At 41.8% G+C, this 18,274-nt stretch overlaps 1 protein-coding gene across 1 annotated transcript in view; it reads right to left on the reverse strand.

Moving 5' to 3' along the window:
* Positions 1-18,274, reverse strand: part of stoml3b (stomatin (EPB72)-like 3b) — a 40,820-nt gene that overhangs the window by 12,075 nt on the left and 10,471 nt on the right. Inside the window, exon 2 of the mRNA XM_071365007.1 lies at positions 1,788-1,894. Within this exon, the coding sequence (XP_071221108.1) occupies positions 1,788-1,894 (107 nt within the window). The remainder of the gene's footprint in view (positions 1-1,787; positions 1,895-18,274) is intronic.

An 18,274-nucleotide genomic window follows, 5' to 3' on the forward strand; every position in this document is an offset into this window, starting at 1 on the left:
GTAGTTCAGTAGCTCTGTAGTTCTGTAGTTCTGTAGTCCTGTAGTCCTGTAGTTCAGTAGTTCTCTAGTTCAGTAGCTCTGTAGTTCAGTAGTTCTGTAGTTCAGAGGTTCTGTAGTTCTGTAGGTCAGTAGGTCGGTAGTTCGGTAGTTCGGTAGTTCAGTGGTTCAGTGGTTCAGAGGTTCTGTAGTTCTGTAGTTCTGTAGGTCAGTAGTTCAGTAGTTCTGTAGTTCGGTAGTTCGGTAGTCCGGTAGTCCGGTAGTTCAGTAGTTCTGTAGTTCTGTAGTTCAGTAGTTCTGTAGTCCTGTAGTTCTGTAGTCCTGTAGTTCAGTAGTTCTGTAGTTCAGTAGTTCAGTAGATCTGTAGTCCTGTAGTTCTGTAGTTCTGTAGTTATGTAGTTCAGTAGTTCAGTAGTCATGTAGTTCAGTAGTTCTGTAGTTCTGTAGTTCAGTAGTTCTGTAGTCCTGTAGTTCTGTAGTTCTGTAGTCCTGTAGGTCAGTAGTTCTGTAGTTCTGTAGTTCAGTAGTTCAGTAGTTCAGTAGTTCAGTAGTCCTGTAGTTCTGTAGTTCTGTAGTTCTGTAGTTCAGTAGTTCTGTAGTTCTGTAGTTCTGTAGTTCTGTAGGTATGTCGTTCAGTAGTTCTGTGGTCCTGTAGTCCAGTAGTTCAGTAGTTCTGTAGTCCTGTAGGTCAGTAGTTCTGTAGTTCTGTAGTTCTGTAGTCCTGTAGTCCAGTAGTTCTGTAGTTCAGTAGTTCTGTAGTTCAGTAGTCATGTAGTTCGGTAGTTCAGTAGTTCTGTAGTTCTGTAGTTCAGTAGTTCTGTAGTCCTGTAGTTCTGTAGTTCTGTAGTCCTGTAGGTCAGTAGTTCTGTAGTTCTGTAGTTCAGTAGTTCAGTAGTTCTGTAGTTCAGTAGTTCTGTAGTCCTGTAGTTCTGTAGTTCAGTAGTTCTGTAGTTCTGTAGGTATGTCGTTCAGTAGTTCTGTAGTCCTGTAGTCCAGTAGTTCAGTAGTTCTGTAGTCCTGTAGGTCAGTAGTTCTGTAGTTCTGTAGTTCTGTAGGTATGTGTGCTAACGTGGGTAAAGTAGTTGATATGTAGGTCTACAGTATAAACAGCATGGCGACGTTGGTAGTTGATATGTACAGTATAAATTGTCCAGTAAGTTACTGTAAATATTTTTTACATTACAGCTACTGTAATCCTTTTTATGGTAATCCATTTTACTGTACCAAAAATAGTACATTAATCTAATTTACAGTATATTACTGGAGTAACCCATGCAGCGACACATTACCCAGTGTTCTTTGCAAGTTAACATGTTTACATGTAGATTGTAATTTGGTCATTTAGCAGGCACTACAGTCATCCAAGCAACTACAGAACTACAGAACTACAGAACATATCACAGTCATAGCAAGTAAAAAGTGAAAATGTTCAGTAACAGAAAAGTTTTACTTGCTATTACTGTAATATATTTTCTTAATCAACCTTCGTTAAATGTAAGTTGCTAAGGACAAGAATGCCTGCTAAATGACCAAAATGTACATGTAAAAATGTAATCCTGCAAAGAACACTGGGTTGTCGCTGCACGGGTCATTCCAGTAATATTCTATAAATTAGATTATAGTAAAAATGGTTACAGTAAAATGGATTACAGTAGCTGTACTGTAAAATAAATTACAGTAACTTACCGGCCAATTACTGTCAGCGATGCAACATTTTACAGTAAATGTTTTACAGGACTGAAGACGCCCGTTCTATTCATTCTATGGACATCGCTCCGTGTCTTACTCACCTTTATACAGAACCAGATGGTGAAGGGGAACAGGGAGAAGACGAACAGACCAGAGAGGATCACAATGAGCCAGCCACAGCAACCTAGGCTCCCTGAACCAACATCAGCTGAGAGAGAGAGAGAGAGAGAGAGAGAGAGAGAGAGAGAGAGAGAGAGAGAGAGAGAGAGAGAGAGAGAGAGAGAGAGAGAGAGAGAGAGAGAGAGAGAGAGAGAGAGAGAGAGAGAGAGAGAGAGAGAGAGAGAGAGAGAGAGAGAGAGAGAGAGAGAGAGAGAGAGAGAGAGAGAGAGAGAGAGAGAGAGAGAGAGAGAGAGAGAGAGAGAGAGAGAGAGAGGAGAGAGAGAGAGAGAGAGAGAGAGAGAGAGAGAGAGAGAGAGAGAGAGAGAGAGAGAGAGAGAGAGAGAGAGAGAGAGAGAGAGAGAGAGAGAGAGAGAGAGAGAGAGAGAGAGAGAGAGAGAGAGAGAGAGAGAGAGAGAGAGAGAGAGAGAGAGAGAAAAATGACATGTTATTAGCATTTGTTGGATGGCTAGTTTAAGAAAACCAGAGTTTGGATTGGAGTCACTTCTTGTCTATATAGACAAGGTAAGGAAAGAAATATATAAATGTAAAACCACCGATCCCTTTACTACAGTGAGCTGGACAGTGTATTGTATGATCTACTCTGAAGAAATATATCAACGCAACAATTAAAGTTCCATTTAATGAAATCAATGAAATCAATGAAATCAATTAAAGTGGTTCCATGTTTCATGAGCTGAAATAAAAGATCCCAGAAATGTTCCATACGCACAGACAAAGCGTATTGCTCTCAAATGCTGTGCAGAAATGTGTTTACCTCCACAATTAGGGAGTATTTTTCCCATTGCCAAGATAATCCATCCACTTGACAGGTGTGGCATATCAAGAAGCTGATTAAACAGCAATGCCACATAAAATAGAACGACATAATACAAAACATTAATAGACAGGAACAACTCACAGACATATCTACGTACACTAAACGTAAAAATGGCACACATAACCTACATATCAATGCATACACACAAACTATCTAGGTCCAATAGGGGAGAGGCGATGTGCCGTGAGGTGTTGCTTTTTGAAAGCAGGTTTGCTGTTTATCTGAGCAATCTGAGATGGAAGGGAGTTCCATGCAATGTCTCTATGTAATTCTGTACGCTTTTCTTGAATTTGTTCTGGATTTGGGGACAGTGAAAAGACCCCTGGTGGCATGTCTGGTGGGGTAAGTGTGTTTGTCAGATCTGTGTGTAAATTGACTATGCAAACAATTTGGAATTTTCAATACATGAATGTTTCTTATAACAATAGGAAGTGATACAGTCAGTCTCTCCTCACCCATATTATGTATATCAGCCTTCTGATTACAATGAAGAGCAAGACGTGTCTCTCTTTTAGCTACGGCTCAACTAGGTGTTTCCTTGCACTCGATCACATGACTGGACAATAATCTATATAAGATAAAACTAGTGCAAAAATTGCTTTTTTGGAGTGTGGTGTCAAAAAAGCTGAACATTTCTTTATTACGGTCAGACCTCTCCACATCTTTACAACCATTGAATCTATATGTTTTGACCATGACAGTTTACAATCTAAGGTAACACCAAGTACTTTAGTATCCTTAACCTATTCAACAGCCATACCATTCATTACCAGATTCAGGTCATTTGTAAAAATAGAAAAGAGTAGAGGGCCTAGAGAGCTGCCCTGCGGTACACCACATCCTACATGCTTGACATTAGAGAGGCTTCCATTAAATACAACTCTCTGTGTTCTATTATATATATATAAACTCAGGAAAAAAAGAAAAGTCCTCTCAATGTCAACTGCGTTTATTTTCAGCAAACTTAACATGTGTAAACATTTGTATGAACATAACAAGATTCAACAACTGAGACATAAACTGAACAAGTTCCACAGACATGTGACTAACAGAAATTTAATAATGTGTCCCTGAACAAAGGGGGGGGGGGGGGGGGTCAAAATCAAAAGTAACAGTCAGTATCTGGTGTGGCCACCAGCTGCATTAAGTACTGCAGTGCATCTCCTCCTCATGGACTGCACCAGATTTGCCAGTTCTTGCTGTGAGATGTTACCCCACTCTTCTACATTAACTGAAGGCCCTAGCCCTCACCCTCCAATCCAACAGGTCCCAGACATGCTCAATGGGATTGAGATCCGGGCTCTTCGCTGGCCATGGCAGAACACTGACATTCCTGTCTTGCAGGAAATCACGCACAGAACGAGCAGTATGGCTGGTGGCATTGTCATGCTGGAGGGTCATGTCAGGATGAGCCTGCAGGAAGGGTACCACATGAGGGAGGAGGATGTCTTCCCTGTAACGCACAGCGTTGAGATGACAACAAGCCATGATAACAAGCTCAGTCCGATGATGCTGTGACATCCCCCCCCAGACCATGACGGACCCTCCACCTCCAAATCGATCCCGCTCCAGAGTACAGGCCTCGGTGTAACGCTCATTCCTTTGACAATAAACGTGAATCCGACCATCACCCCTGGTGAGACAAAACCACAATTCGTCAGTGAAGAGCACTTTTTGCAGTCCTGTCTGGTCCAGCGACGGTGGGTTTGTGCCCATAGGCGACGTTGTTGCCGGTGATGTCTGGTGAGGACCTGCCTTACAACAGGCCTATAAGCCCTCAGTCCAGCCTCTCTCAGCCTATTGCGGACAGTCTGAGCACTGATGGAGGGATTGTGCGTTCCTGGTGTAACTCGGGCAGTTGTTGTTGCCATCCTGTACCTGTCCCGCAGGTGTGATGTTCGGATGTACCGATCCTGTGCAGGTGTTGTTACACGTGGTCTGCCACTGCGAGGACGATCAGGTGTTCGTCCTGTTTCACCGTAGCGCTGACTTAGGCGTCTCACAGTATAGACATTGCAATTTATTGCCCAGGCCACATCTGCAGTCCTCATGCGTCCTTGCAGCATGCCTAAGGCACATTCACGCAGATGAGCAGGGAACCTGGGCATCTTTCTTTTGGTGTTTTTCAGAGTCCGTAGAAAGGCCTCTTTAGTGTCCTAAGTTTTCATAATTGTGACCTTAATTGCCCACCATCTGTAAGCTGTTAGTGTCTTAACGACCGTTCCACAGGTGCATGTTCATTTAGTTGTTTATTGTTCATTAAACACGCATGGGAAACAGTATTTAAACCCTTTACAATGAAGATCTGTGAAGTCATTTGGATTTTTACGAATTATCTTTGAAAGACAGGGTCCTGAAAAAGGGATGTTTCTGTTTTTGCTGAGTTTAGCTCTGAATCCATGATATGACAGAGGTAGAAAAGCCATAAAACCTACATTTTCTCAAAAACAGGTTATGGTCAATAATATCAAAGGCTGCACTAAAATATAACAGTACAGCTCCCACAATCTTCTTATTATCAATTTCTTTCAACCAATCATCAGTCATTTGTGTCCAGTCCAGTACATGTTGAATGCCCTTCTCTATACTTATGATGAAAGTATGTTGTTAATTTGTTTACAGAGAAATAGCATTGTATTTGGTCAAACTCCATTTTTTCCCCAACAGTTTGCTAAGAGCTGGCAGCAAGCTGATAGGTCTGCTGTTAGAACCAGTAAAGGCCGCTTTACCACTCTTGGGTAGCGGAATGACTTTGGCTTCCCTCCAGGCCTGAGGACAAATACTTTCCTCTCGTCTCAGATTAAAGATATGATAGATAGGAGTGGCTATAGAGTCAGATTAAAGATATGACAGATAGGAGTGGCTATAGAGTCAGCTACCATCCTCAGTAGCTTTCCATCTAAGTTGTCAATGCCAGGAGGTTTGTCATTATTGATCGATAACAATTTTTTCACCTCTCCCAAACTAACTTTACAAAATTCTAACTTAAAATGCTTTTCTTTCATTATTTGTTTTTTTTATGCGTGAATTCGATAACTCACTGTTCGTTGTTGGCATTTCTTGCCTAAGTTTGCACAATTTGCCAAATATTTGGAAACATCAAATGGTTTTGTGATGAATTTGTCTTTCTGGCCATAATTTCATTTAAAGTACTACAAAGTTATTTTTCTCCATCATTCGTTATATAATTCATCTTGGCTTCATAATACAATTTATTCTTCTTTTTGTTCAGTTTAGTCACACAATTTCTCAGTTTTCCAGGAAGTCAGCCAGCCAGTTATTCAACACTCCTTTTGCCCGTCTCTTTCTCTCTTTCAAACACGCAGTTTTTCAATTCCTCATCAATCCACGGAGCCTTAACACTTTTAACAGTCCGTTTCTTAATAGGTCCATTTTCTATTACATTTTTTATCAATAACTGGAAATAAACTATTTCATAAATGTATCAAGTGCTGCGTCTGGATGCTCCTCATACATTTATGAAATAGTTTATTTCCAGTTATTGATAAACTGCTTCTACACCGTGCTTCTACACCGTGCTTCTACACCGTGCTTCTACACCGTGCTTCTACACCTGCATTGCTTGCTGTTGGGGGTTTTAGGCTGGGTTTCTGTACAGCACTTTGAGATATCAGCTGATGTAAGAAGGGCTTTATAAATACATTTGATTTGATCACACGAGCACACACACAGGTCTGTTTACTTCTGAAGTAGCATAGCATAATGCTATCTGGTGATAAAGACATTAGTGGAGGGAGGGGTTTTATGAAGTAGCATAGCATAATGCTATCTGGTGATGAAGACATTAGTGGAGGGAGGGGTTTTATGAAGTAGCATAGCATAATGCTATCTGGTGATGAAGACATTAGTGGAGGGAGGGGTTTTATGAAGTAGCATAGCATAATGCTATCTGGTGATAAAGACATTAGTGGAGGTAGGGGTTTTATGAAGTAGCATAGCATAATGCTATCTGGTGATAAAGACATTAGTGGAGGGAGGGGTTTTATGAAGTAGCATAGCATAATGCTATCTGGTGATAAAGACATTAGTGGAGGGAGGGGTTTTATGAAGTAGCATAGCATAATGCTATCTGGTGATGAAGACATTAGTGGAGGGAGGGGTTTTATGAAGTAGCATAGCATAATGCTATCTGGTGATAAAGACATTAGTGGAGGGAGAGGTTTTATGAAGTAGCATAGCATAATGCTATCTGGTGATAAAGACATTAGTGGAGGGAGGGGTTTTATGAAGTAGCATAGCATAATGCTATCTGGTGATAAAGACATTAGTGGAGGGAGGGGTTTTATGAAGTAGCATAGCATAATGCTATCTGGTGATAAAGACATTAGTGGAGGGAGGGGTTTTGCCTTTCATATTTCCTGTATAGCCCTGAGACACACACACACACACACACACAGACACAGACACACACAAACACACACACAGACACAGACACAGACACACACAAACACACACACACACACACACACACACACACACACACACAAACACAAACACACACGGTCAAGGCCAGTAAAGGTTGTGTTATGCAACAAAGCGTCATGTGCTCCCTCCCTCGAGATGAAAGATAAATAAATAGCACGCGTTGTTACAGTTGTGATGACTCATCTCAGCCTGGCTTCACCACAGATGTAGGATCTTCATTTGATCATCCTGTTGTTGAAGGAATTGTAGTGTATTCAAGGATTTAAAACGATTTCTAAAGTTTGTAATTTCCCATTTAAAATGTCAGACATGATTTGCCCTAATAAAAAATGTATCAACCCCAACTAAAAAAAAATCCATCAATTATAATCCACATAATGATCCACATTTCCTGTAGCTGAAGGATTATTTGTGAAACAGGCTCAAATTAAGATACGGCATCTGTAATGGTTTGAGCTCATGGAAATATACTATCTGAGAAAATCAGAGGAAACGTCTCCTAAAACAAGCCAAGGCTGTGTGTCACATACACAATATCAACGTTAGTCGATTACAGTGTAGTTTTGCTATTCATAGTGTGTGTTGACAACGTTTAATAACATAGCTTGCTTAATAATCAATCTGTATCTTTAAAGTAGTCTATTAAACTACAGTTCCCACCGATAATACTTCATTTCCCCCCCCACGGATGATAGTCCCTATTATAATCAGTCAATCTGAGGTTTTGGGCTATTTTCCTTATTACTGATAGCTCTGTTTTGCTAAATGTCCCATCAACCAGAGGAAGTATATTCTCACCATACAGAAGTCCAGGGTAGGCCTATATTGTGTAGAAGTGTTTCACTTCCCCAACGGAAAACACAACCTGAAATTTCCCGTCAACTTTATAACTTTTCTTCTACATTGACGTCCGTTATTGATAAAGACTTTTTTTTTTTTTTTTTTTACAGTGGTAGTTAGCCTATTTCAGGCTCCAACGGTTTACTACCGTTCCTCTGAACCATATTTACATTTACATTTAAGTCATTTAGCAGACGCTCTTATCCAGAGCGACTTACAAATTGGATATGACACTATTATCATATAATAGAAGACTATATAAGCCACTTTTTTCCATGTAGATCATATATAGAGAGAGTGTAATCTACAGTAGTGAGGGCATACATTTTTGATCCTCTGTGGAAATTGAACCCACAACCCTGGCATTGAAAGTGCCATGCTCTTTTAACTGAGCCACAAGGGGAGAAACACTACAGAGACGGAGAGGCCCACAGTGACCGGTCCTCCATCTTGTATTACAGTTTCTTCACAAAGTCTTCACACCCCTTGACTTAGTCAACATTTTGTTGTGCCGAATTCAAAATGGATTGAAAATACTATTTTCTCTCACCCATCTACACACAATAACCCCATAACGATAAAGTGAAAACGTTTTTTTGAAAATGTTTGCAAATTTATTGAAAATGAAATATAGAAATATCGAATTGACATAAGTATTCACACCCCTTGAGTCAATACATGATTTGCACACCTGTACATTATTGTACAACACTTCTTCAAACTGGTTATTGATCATTGCTAGACAGCCATTTTCAAGTCTTCTCATAGATTTTCAAGCCGATTTAAGTCAAAGCTGTAACTTGGCCACTCAGGAAAATGCAGTGTCATCTTGGTAAGCAACTCCAGTGTATATTTGGCATTGTGTTTTAGGTTATTGTCCTGCTGAAAGGTGAATTCATCTCCCAGTGTCTGGAGGAAAGCAGACTGAACCAGGTTTTCCTCTAGGATTTTGCCTGTGTTTAGCTCTATTCCGTTTATTTTATCCTAAACAAAAACTCCCTAGTCCTTGCCGATGACAAGTATACCCATAACATGATGCAGCTACCTCCATGCTTTAAAATATGAAGAGTGCTACTTAGTGATGCGTTGTGTTGGATTTGCCCCAAACATAACACTTTGTATTCAGGACATAAAGTTAATTTCTTTGCCACATTTTTTGCAGTATTACTTTAGTGCCTTGTTGCAAACAGGATACATGTTTTGGAATATTTTTATTCTGTACAGGCTTCCATCTTTTCACTGTCATTTAGGTTAGTATTGTGGAGTAACTACAATGTTGTTGATCCATCCTCAGTGTTCTCCTATCACAGCCATTAAACTCTGTAACTGTTTTAGTCACCATTGGCCTCATGATGAAATCCCTGAGCTGTTTCCTTCCTCTCCGGCAACTGAGTTAGGAAGAACGCCTGTATCTTTGTAGTGACTTGGTGTATTGTTACACCATCCAAAGTGTGCGCCTGAGTGGCACAGTGGTCTAAGGCACTGCATTTCAGTGCAAGAGGCATCACTGCAGTTCCTGGTTTGAATCCAGGCTGTATCACATCTGGCCGTGATCGGGAGTCCCATAGGGCAGTGCACAGTTGGCCGGAGTAGGCCGTCATTGTAAATAGAAGAATTTGTTCTTAAATGACTTGCCTGGTTAAATAAAAAATGACTTCCCATCTACCAATAGGTGACCTTCTTTGCGAGGTATTGGAAAACCTCCCTGGTCTTTGTGGTTGAATCTGTGTTTTAAATTCACTGCTTGACTGAGGGACATTACAGATAATTGTTTATGTGGGATACAAAGGATGAGGTAGTCGTTCAGAAATCATGTTAAACCCTATTATTGCACACAGAGTGAGTCCATGCAAATTATTATGTGACTCGTTAAGCACATTTTACTCTTGAACTTGCCATATTTTTTATTTTATTTTATTTGAACTTGCCATAACAAAGGGGTTGAATACTTATTGACTCAAGACATTTCACCTTCTCATTTTTTATTAATTTATAAAAACATAATTTCAGTTTCACATAGTCTAATATGATGTGTTGTATGCAGCATCTGTGGTAAAATTCACACTGTAAACCTTACAAAGGTTTGGAACTAAGCCGGTGTCATGTGATCAATGTATTAATCATTCCAACACATAAGGATAATAATAGACATACATTACTGATTATGATGATTGACTAGACCCTGATCCTGGAGAGATACACCTCCTGTAGGTTTACATCTACCTAGTCCAGGGCTCTCTAACCCTGATCCTGGAGAGATACACCTCGTGTAGGTTTACATCTACCTAGTCCAGGGCTCTCTAACCCTGATCCTGGAGAGATACACCTCCTGTAGGTTTACATCTACCTAGTCCAGGGCTCTCTAACCCTGATCCTGGAGAGATACACCTCCTGTAGGTTTACATCTACCTAGTCCAGGGCTCTCTAACCCTGATCCTGGAGAGATACACCTCCTGTAGGTTTACATCTACCTAGTCCAGGGCTCTCTAACCCTGATCCTGGAGAGATACACCTCCTGTAGGTTTACATCTACCTAGTCCAGGGCTCTCTAACCCTGAACCTGGAGAGATAAACCTCCTGTAGGTTTACATCTACCTAGTCCAGGGCTCTCTAACCCTGAACCTGGAGAGATACACCTCCTGTAGGTTTTAACTCTAACCCTGAACCCGGAGAGATACACCTCCTGTAGGTTTACATCTACCTAGTCCAGGGCTCTCTAACCCTGATCCTGGAGAGATAGACTCCTGTAGGTTTACATCTACCTAGTCCAGGGCTCTCTAACCCTGAACCTGGAGAGATACACCTCCTGTAGGTTTTAACTCTAACCCTGAACCCGGAGAGATACACCTCCTGTAGGTTTACATCTACCTAGTCCAGGGCTCTCTAACCCTGATCCTGGAGAGATAGACTCCTGTAGGTTTACATCTACCTAGTCCAGGGCTCTCTAACCCTGATCCTGGAGAGATACACCTCCTGTAGGTTTACATCTACCTAGTCCAGGGCTCTCTAACCCTGATCCTGGAGAGATACACCTCCTGCAGGTTTACATCTACCTAGTCCAGGGCTCTCTAACCCTGAACCTGGAGAGATAGACTCCTGTAGGTTTACATCTACCTAGTCCAGGGCTCTCTAACCCTGATCCTGGAGAGATACACCTCCTGTAGGTTTACATCTACCTAGTCCAGGGCTCTCTAACCCTGAACCCGGAGAGATACACCTTCTGTAGGTTTACATCTACCTAGTCCAGGGCTCTCTAACCCTGAACCTGGAGAGATACCCTCCTGTAGGTTTTAACTCCAACCCTGTTCCTGGAGAGACAAACCTCCTGTAGGCTTTCACTCCAACCCGAGTGGTAACTAACTAGAATCAAGTGCGCTAGATTAGGACGGTTGCTCTCCAGGAAATGTAAAATGTTTAGGTTAAGGTTAAGGTTAAGGTTAAGGTTAGGGTTATTCATGAATTCACTTTCTGGCTGAACTGTATGAGAAAGAATCTGACCTAAAAAGCCTCATCAGAGTCTATCCTCAACTCTACTTGTGCTACATAAAAACACAAGCCTGTCCGACCTGTTGAAATAACCTGGGAAACCACATGGTCACACAATCTACCAGTCACCTGTGGAATACACTTATATCACTATGACTGCATTAGGCTAATATGCACTCGCCTAACGTTATCGGGGAATAATCGGCTTGGGAAAATGTTTAAAGTCTGGGGCAAAACCCTATGAGATGAAAGCATTGTGTAGTGTAGCTGTTATACACATAGCCTAGGTAGCACTTAATCTCCCTCCGTTGACTGGGTATTTACTGTACCTACAGAGTAACCTAAGTAGCCTAATCATTAGAGATAGAGACGTGTAATAATGGGTCCTTCCTGGTACCCAGCACTTCAGTATGTAACTCAAGTGACAGCTCTATACCTACCTTACACCTTGCCCAAACAGGCTGCGCGCGTGCGCCATCGTGCGCTATCGTGCATAAATGTATTTCGCCCCCCCCCCCCCCACACACCAAACGCGACCACGACACGCAGGTTAAAATATCAAAACAAACTCTGAACCAATTAAATTCATTTGGGGACAGGTCGAAAAGCATTAACCATGTATGGTAATTTAGCTAGTTAGCTTGCGATTGCTAGCTAACGTTAATTTGTCCTATTTAGCTAGCTTGCTGTTGCTAGCTATTTTGCAGATCACATCAATATGGCTAGTTAACAAGCTAATGACAGATCAGTCAATATGGCTAGTTTACAAGCTAATGACAGATCACGTCTATATGGCTAGTTAACAAGGTAATAACAGATCACATCAATATGGCTAGTTAACAAGCTAATGACAGATCACATAATATGGCTAGTTAACAAGCTAATAACAGATCACGTCAATATGGCTAGTTAACAAGCTAATAACAGATCACATCAATATGGCTAGTTAACAAGCTAATGACAGATCAGTCAATATGGCTAGTTAACAAGCTAATGACAGATCACGTCTATATGGCTAGTTAACAAGCTAATAACAGATCACGTCTATATGGCTAGTTAACAAGCTAATAACAGATCACATCAATATGGCTAGTTAACAAGCTAATGACAGATCAGTCAATATGGCTAGTTAACAAGCTAATGACAGATCAGTCAATATGGCTAGTTAACAAGCTAATGACAGATCACGTCTATATGGCTAGTTAACAAGCTAATAACAGATCACATCAATATGGCTAGTTAACAAGCTAATAACAGATCACATCAATATGGCTAGTTAACAAGCTAATGACAGATCAGTCAATATGGCTAGTTAACAAGCTAATGACAGATCACGTCTATATGGCTAGTTAACAAGGTAATAACAGATCACGTCAATATGGCTAGTTAACAAGCTAATGACAGATCACGTCTATATGGCTAGTTAACAAGCAAACTTTCTGGGGATAAACTAGCTAGATGGCTAAATAAAAGTATTGTTTGATGTGCTTATCATTACTGCACCTGTACATAACCCATCTACAATTTAGCCCAAACAACTACCTCTTTACCTACTGTATTTATTTATTAATTTATTTTGCTCCTTTGCACCCCATTATTTCTGTCTCTACTTTGCACTTTCTTCCAATGCAAACCAACCATTCCAGTGTTTTTTTTAGTTTTTATTTTACTTGCTGTGTTGTACTCACTTCGCCTCCATGGCCTTTTTATATTTTTATTTATTTATACATATATCTGTTTGCCTTCACCTCCCTTATCTCACCTCACTTGCTCACATTGTATATAGACTTATTTTTTTTCACTGTATTATTGACTATATGTTTGTTTTTACTCCATGTGTAACTATGTGTTGTTGTATGTGTCGAACTGCTTTGCTTTATCTTGGCCAGGTCGCAATTGTAAATGAGAACGTGTTCTCAATTTGCCTACCTGGTTAAATAAAGGTGAAATAAAAAATAAATAAAAAAGTATGGCTGGTGGCATTGTCATGCTGGAGGGTCATGTCAGGATGAGCCTGCAGGAAGGGTACCACATGAGGGAGGAGGATGTCTTCCCTGTAACGCACAGTGTTGAGATTGCCTGCAATGACAACAAGCTCAGTCCGATGATGCTGTGACACACCGCCCCAGACCATGACGGACCCTCCACCTCCAAATCGATCCCGCTCCAGAGTACAGGCCTCGGTGTAACGCTCATTCCTTCGACGATAAACTCGAATCCGACCATCCCCCCTGGTGAGACAAAACCACAACTCGTCAGTGAAGAGCACTTTTTGCCAGTCCTGTCTGGTCCAGCGACGGTGGGTTTGTGCCCATAGGCGACGTTGTTGCCGGTGATGTCTGGTGATGACCTGCCTTACAACAGGCCTACAAGCCCTCAGTCCAGCCTCTCTCAGTCTATTGCGGACAGTCTGAGTAGTGATGGAGGGATTGTGCGTTCCTGGTGTAACTCGGGCAGTTGTTGTTGCCATCCTGTACCTGTCCCGCAGGTGTGATGTTCGGATGAACCGATACTGTGCAGGTGTTGTTACACGTGGTCTGCCACTGCGAGGACGATCAGGTGTTCGTCCTGTCTAACCGTAGCGCTGTCTTAGGCGTCTCACAGACATTGCAATTTATTGCCCAGGCCACATCTGCAGTCCTCATGCGTCCTTGCAGCATGCCTAAGGCACATTCACACAGATGAGCAGGGAACCTGGGTATCTTTCTTTTGGTGTTTTTCAGAGTCAGTAGAAAGGCCTCTTTAGTGTCCTAAGTTTTCATAACTGTGACCTTAATTGCCTACCGTCTGTAAGCTGTTAGTGTCTTAACGACCGTTCCACAGGTGCATGTTCATTTAGTTGTTTATTGTTCATTGTACACGCATGGGAAACAGTGTTTAAACCCTTTACAATGAAGATCTGTGAAGTTTCTTGGATTTTTACGAATTATCTTTGAAAGACAGGGTCCTGAAAAAGGGACGTTTCTGTTTTTGCTGAGTTTAGCTCTGAATCCATGATATGACAGAGGTAGAAAAGCCATAAAACCTACATTTTCTCAACAACAGGTTATGGTCAATAATATCAAAGGCTGCACTGAAATCTAACAGTACAGCTCCCACAATCTTCTTATTATCAATGTCTTTCAACCAATCATCGGTCATTTGTGTCAGTGCAGTACATGTTGAGTGCCCTTCTCTATAAGCATGCTGAAAGTATGTTGTTAATTTGTTTACAAAGAAATAGCATTGTATTTGGTCAAACACCATTTTTGCCAACAGTTAGCTGGCAGCAAGCTGATAGGTCTGCTGTTAGAACCAGTAAAGGCCTCTTTACCACTCTCGGGTAGCGGAATTACTTTGGCTTCCCTCCAGGCCTGAGGACAAATACTTTCCTCTCGTCTCAGATTAAAGATATGACAGATAGGAGTGGCTATAGACTCAGATACCATCCTCAGTAGCTTTCCATCTAAGTTGTCAATGCCAGGAGGTTTGTCATTATTGATCGATAACAATTTTTCCACCTCTCCCAAACTAACTTTACAAAATTCTAACTTAAAATGCTTTTCTTTCATTATTTGTTTTTTTTATGCGTGAATTCGATAACTCACTGTTCGTTGTTGGCATTTCTTGCCTAAGTTTGCACAATTTGCCAAATATTTGGAAACATCAAATGGTTTTGTGATGAATTTGTCTTTCTGGCCATAATTTCATTTAAAGTACTACAAAGTTATTTTTCCACAGTCACACCATTTCTCAGTTTTCCAGGAAGTCAGCCAGCCAGTTATTCAACACTCCTTTTGCCCATCTCTTTCTCTCTTTCAACCACACAGTTTTTCAATTCCTCATCAATCCATGGAGCCTTAACAGTTCTAACAGTCCGTTTCTTAATAGGTCCATTTTCTATTACATTTTTTATCAATAACTGGAAGAAACTATTTCATAAATGTATCAAGTGCTGCGTCTGGATGCTCCTCATACATCAGACCAACACATATTTGTTACTTCCAAGATGGCATAGCAGTTCAGACGTTCTTTTTTTGTCCTCGTCTTGTCGTGTCCTGTATATATATATATTTACACCTTTCTTCGCATATCTTTATATATTTTATTATCCAAGAACTCAACTACAAAAGCTTTCCTGCAACCCGCCTCACAAATTACAAAAAAAGTATTATTTACCTCAAATCTGAAAATCCAGTGGAAGGTAGCCAGAGGCTAGCCAGAGGCTAACCAGAAGCTAACTAGAAGCTAGCCAGTAGCTGATCTGAAGCTGCCTAGAAGTTAGCCGGTTTGCTGGCTAGCGTTGGTGTTTCAGCTGCCCACGTTTGTGGTCTTCAGCTATTCCTTTAGCTCGATAATCTATCGGCACTTTTGTGCAACGCGACTCGGACCGGAGCATACCGGGACTATTTTTCTCAGTGTCCCCGGATTTCAGCCGCAGGCTCTGGACGTTTGCACCTTGATTTCACAGCTAGCTAGCTGCAAACCGTGTGACTATTGGCTTACGTCGATCCCGGAGCAAACTTAAATTATTCCGGAGCTAGCCAACTGAGGAGTTCCATCAGCCACTCCTGGGCTACAGTCACCTATCCGGACCCGTTTTTTTGTTGTTGTTGCTGCAGATGCGGAGCCCCATCGGGCCTTCACGACTGACTGCCGACATTATCTGCCCGAGGGAGTTATCCAACTGGCACCTCCGTCGCAACGTTACCTGAACGCTCATCTGGGGCCCGCTAATCGTTAGCTGTCTTATCGGCTGCTATCTGAATAAGTATATCGGACAATTTTTCTTGGGTCACTATAACTATTTTGCCAATTGGATTGATCCCCTCTACCACACGGAACCCCACTAATCTACCGACGGAAACGCACGAGGTGTCTAAAAATAGACTTCCATCCTATGCTATCTTGCTACTGATAGCCATCTACCCGGCCAGCTGTCTGGATCGCCGTGACCCCAACCAACCTCTACTCACTGGACCCTTATGATCACTCGATTAAGCATGCCTCTCCTTAATGTAAATATGCCTTGTCCATTGCTGTTCTGGTTAGTGTTTATTGGCTTATTTCACTGTAGAGCCTCTAGCCCTGTTCACTATACCATATCCAACTTCTCAGTTCCACCACCCACATATGCGATGACATCACCTGGTTTCAATGATGTTTCTAGAGACAATATCTCTCTCATCATCACTCAATACCTAGGTTTACCTCCACTGTATTCACATCCTGCCATACCTTTGTCTGTACATTATTCCTTGAAGCTATTTTATCGCCCCCAGAAACGTCCTTTTACTCTCTGTTCTAGTCGTTCTAGACGACCAATTCTCATAGCTTTTAGCCGTACCCTTATCCTACTCCTCCTCTGTTCCTCTGGTGATGTAGAGGTGAACCCAGGCCCTGCAGTACCTAGCTCCACTCCTATTCCCCAGGCGCTCTCTTTTGATGACTTCTGTAACCGTAATAGCCTTGGTTTCATGCATGTTAACATTAGAAGCCTCCTCCCTAAGTTTGTTTTGTTCACTGCTTTAGCACACTCTGCCAACCCAGATGTTTTAGCCGTGTCTGAATCCTGGCTTAGGAAGACCACCAAAAATTCTGACATTTTCATCCCTAATTACAATATTTTCAGACAAGATAGAACGGCCAAAGGGGGCGGTGTTGCAATCTAATGCAAAGATTGCCTGCAGAGTTCTGTTTTACTATCCAGGTCTGTTCCCAAACAATTTGAACTTCTACTTTTAAAAATCCACCTCTCTAAAAACAAGTCTCTCACCGTTGCCGCCTGCTATAGACCACCCTCTGCCCCCAGCTGTGCTCTGGACACCATATGTGAACTGATTGCCCCCCATCTATCTTCAGAGCTCGTGCTGCTAGGCGACCTAAATTGGTACATGCTTAACACCCCAGCCATCCTACAATCTAAGCTTGATGCCCTCAATCTCACACAAATTATCAATGAACCTACCAGGTACCACCCCAATTCCGTAAACACGGGTACCCTCATAGATATCATCCTAACCAACTTGCCCTCCAAATACACCTCTGCTGTTTTCAACCAAGATCTCAGCGATCACTGCCTCATTGCCTGCATCCGTAATGGGTCAGCGGTCAAACGACCTCCACTCATCACTGTCAAACGCTCCCTGAAACACTTCAGCGAGCAGGCCTTTCTAATCGACCTGGCCGAGGTATCCTGGAAGGATATTGATCTTATCCCGTCAGTAGAGGATGCCTGGACATTTTTTAAAAATGCCTTCCTCACCATCTTGAATAAGCATGCCCCATTCAAGAAATTTAGAACCAGGAACAGATATAGCCCTTGGTTCTCTCCTGACCTGACTGCCCTTAACCAACAGAAAAATATCCTATGGCGTTCTGCATTAGCATCGAACAGCCCCCGTGATATGCAACTTTTCAGGGAAGCTAGGAACCAATATACACAGGCAGTTAGAAAAGCCAAGGCTAGCTTTTTCAAGCAGAAATTTGCTTCCTGCAACACAAACTCCAAAAAGTTCTGGGACACTGTAAAGTCCATGGAGAATAAGAACACCTCCTCCCAGCTTCCAACTGCACTGAAGATAGGAAACACTGTCACCACCGACAAATCCACTATAATTGAGAATTTCAATAAGCATTTTTCTACAGCTGGTCATGCTTTCCACCTGGCTACCCCTTCCCCGGTCAACAGCACTACACCCCCCACAGCAACTCGCCCAAGCCTTTCCCATTTCTCTTTCTCCCAAATACAGTCAGCTGATGTTCTGAAAGAGCTGCAAAATCTGGACCCTTACAAATCAGCCGGGCTAGATAATCTGGACCCTTTCTTTCTAAAACTAT

This window comes from Salvelinus alpinus, chromosome 24 (genome assembly GCF_045679555.1).
Source record: "Salvelinus alpinus chromosome 24, SLU_Salpinus.1, whole genome shotgun sequence".
NCBI classification, from domain to species: domain Eukaryota; kingdom Metazoa; phylum Chordata; class Actinopteri; order Salmoniformes; family Salmonidae; genus Salvelinus; species Salvelinus alpinus.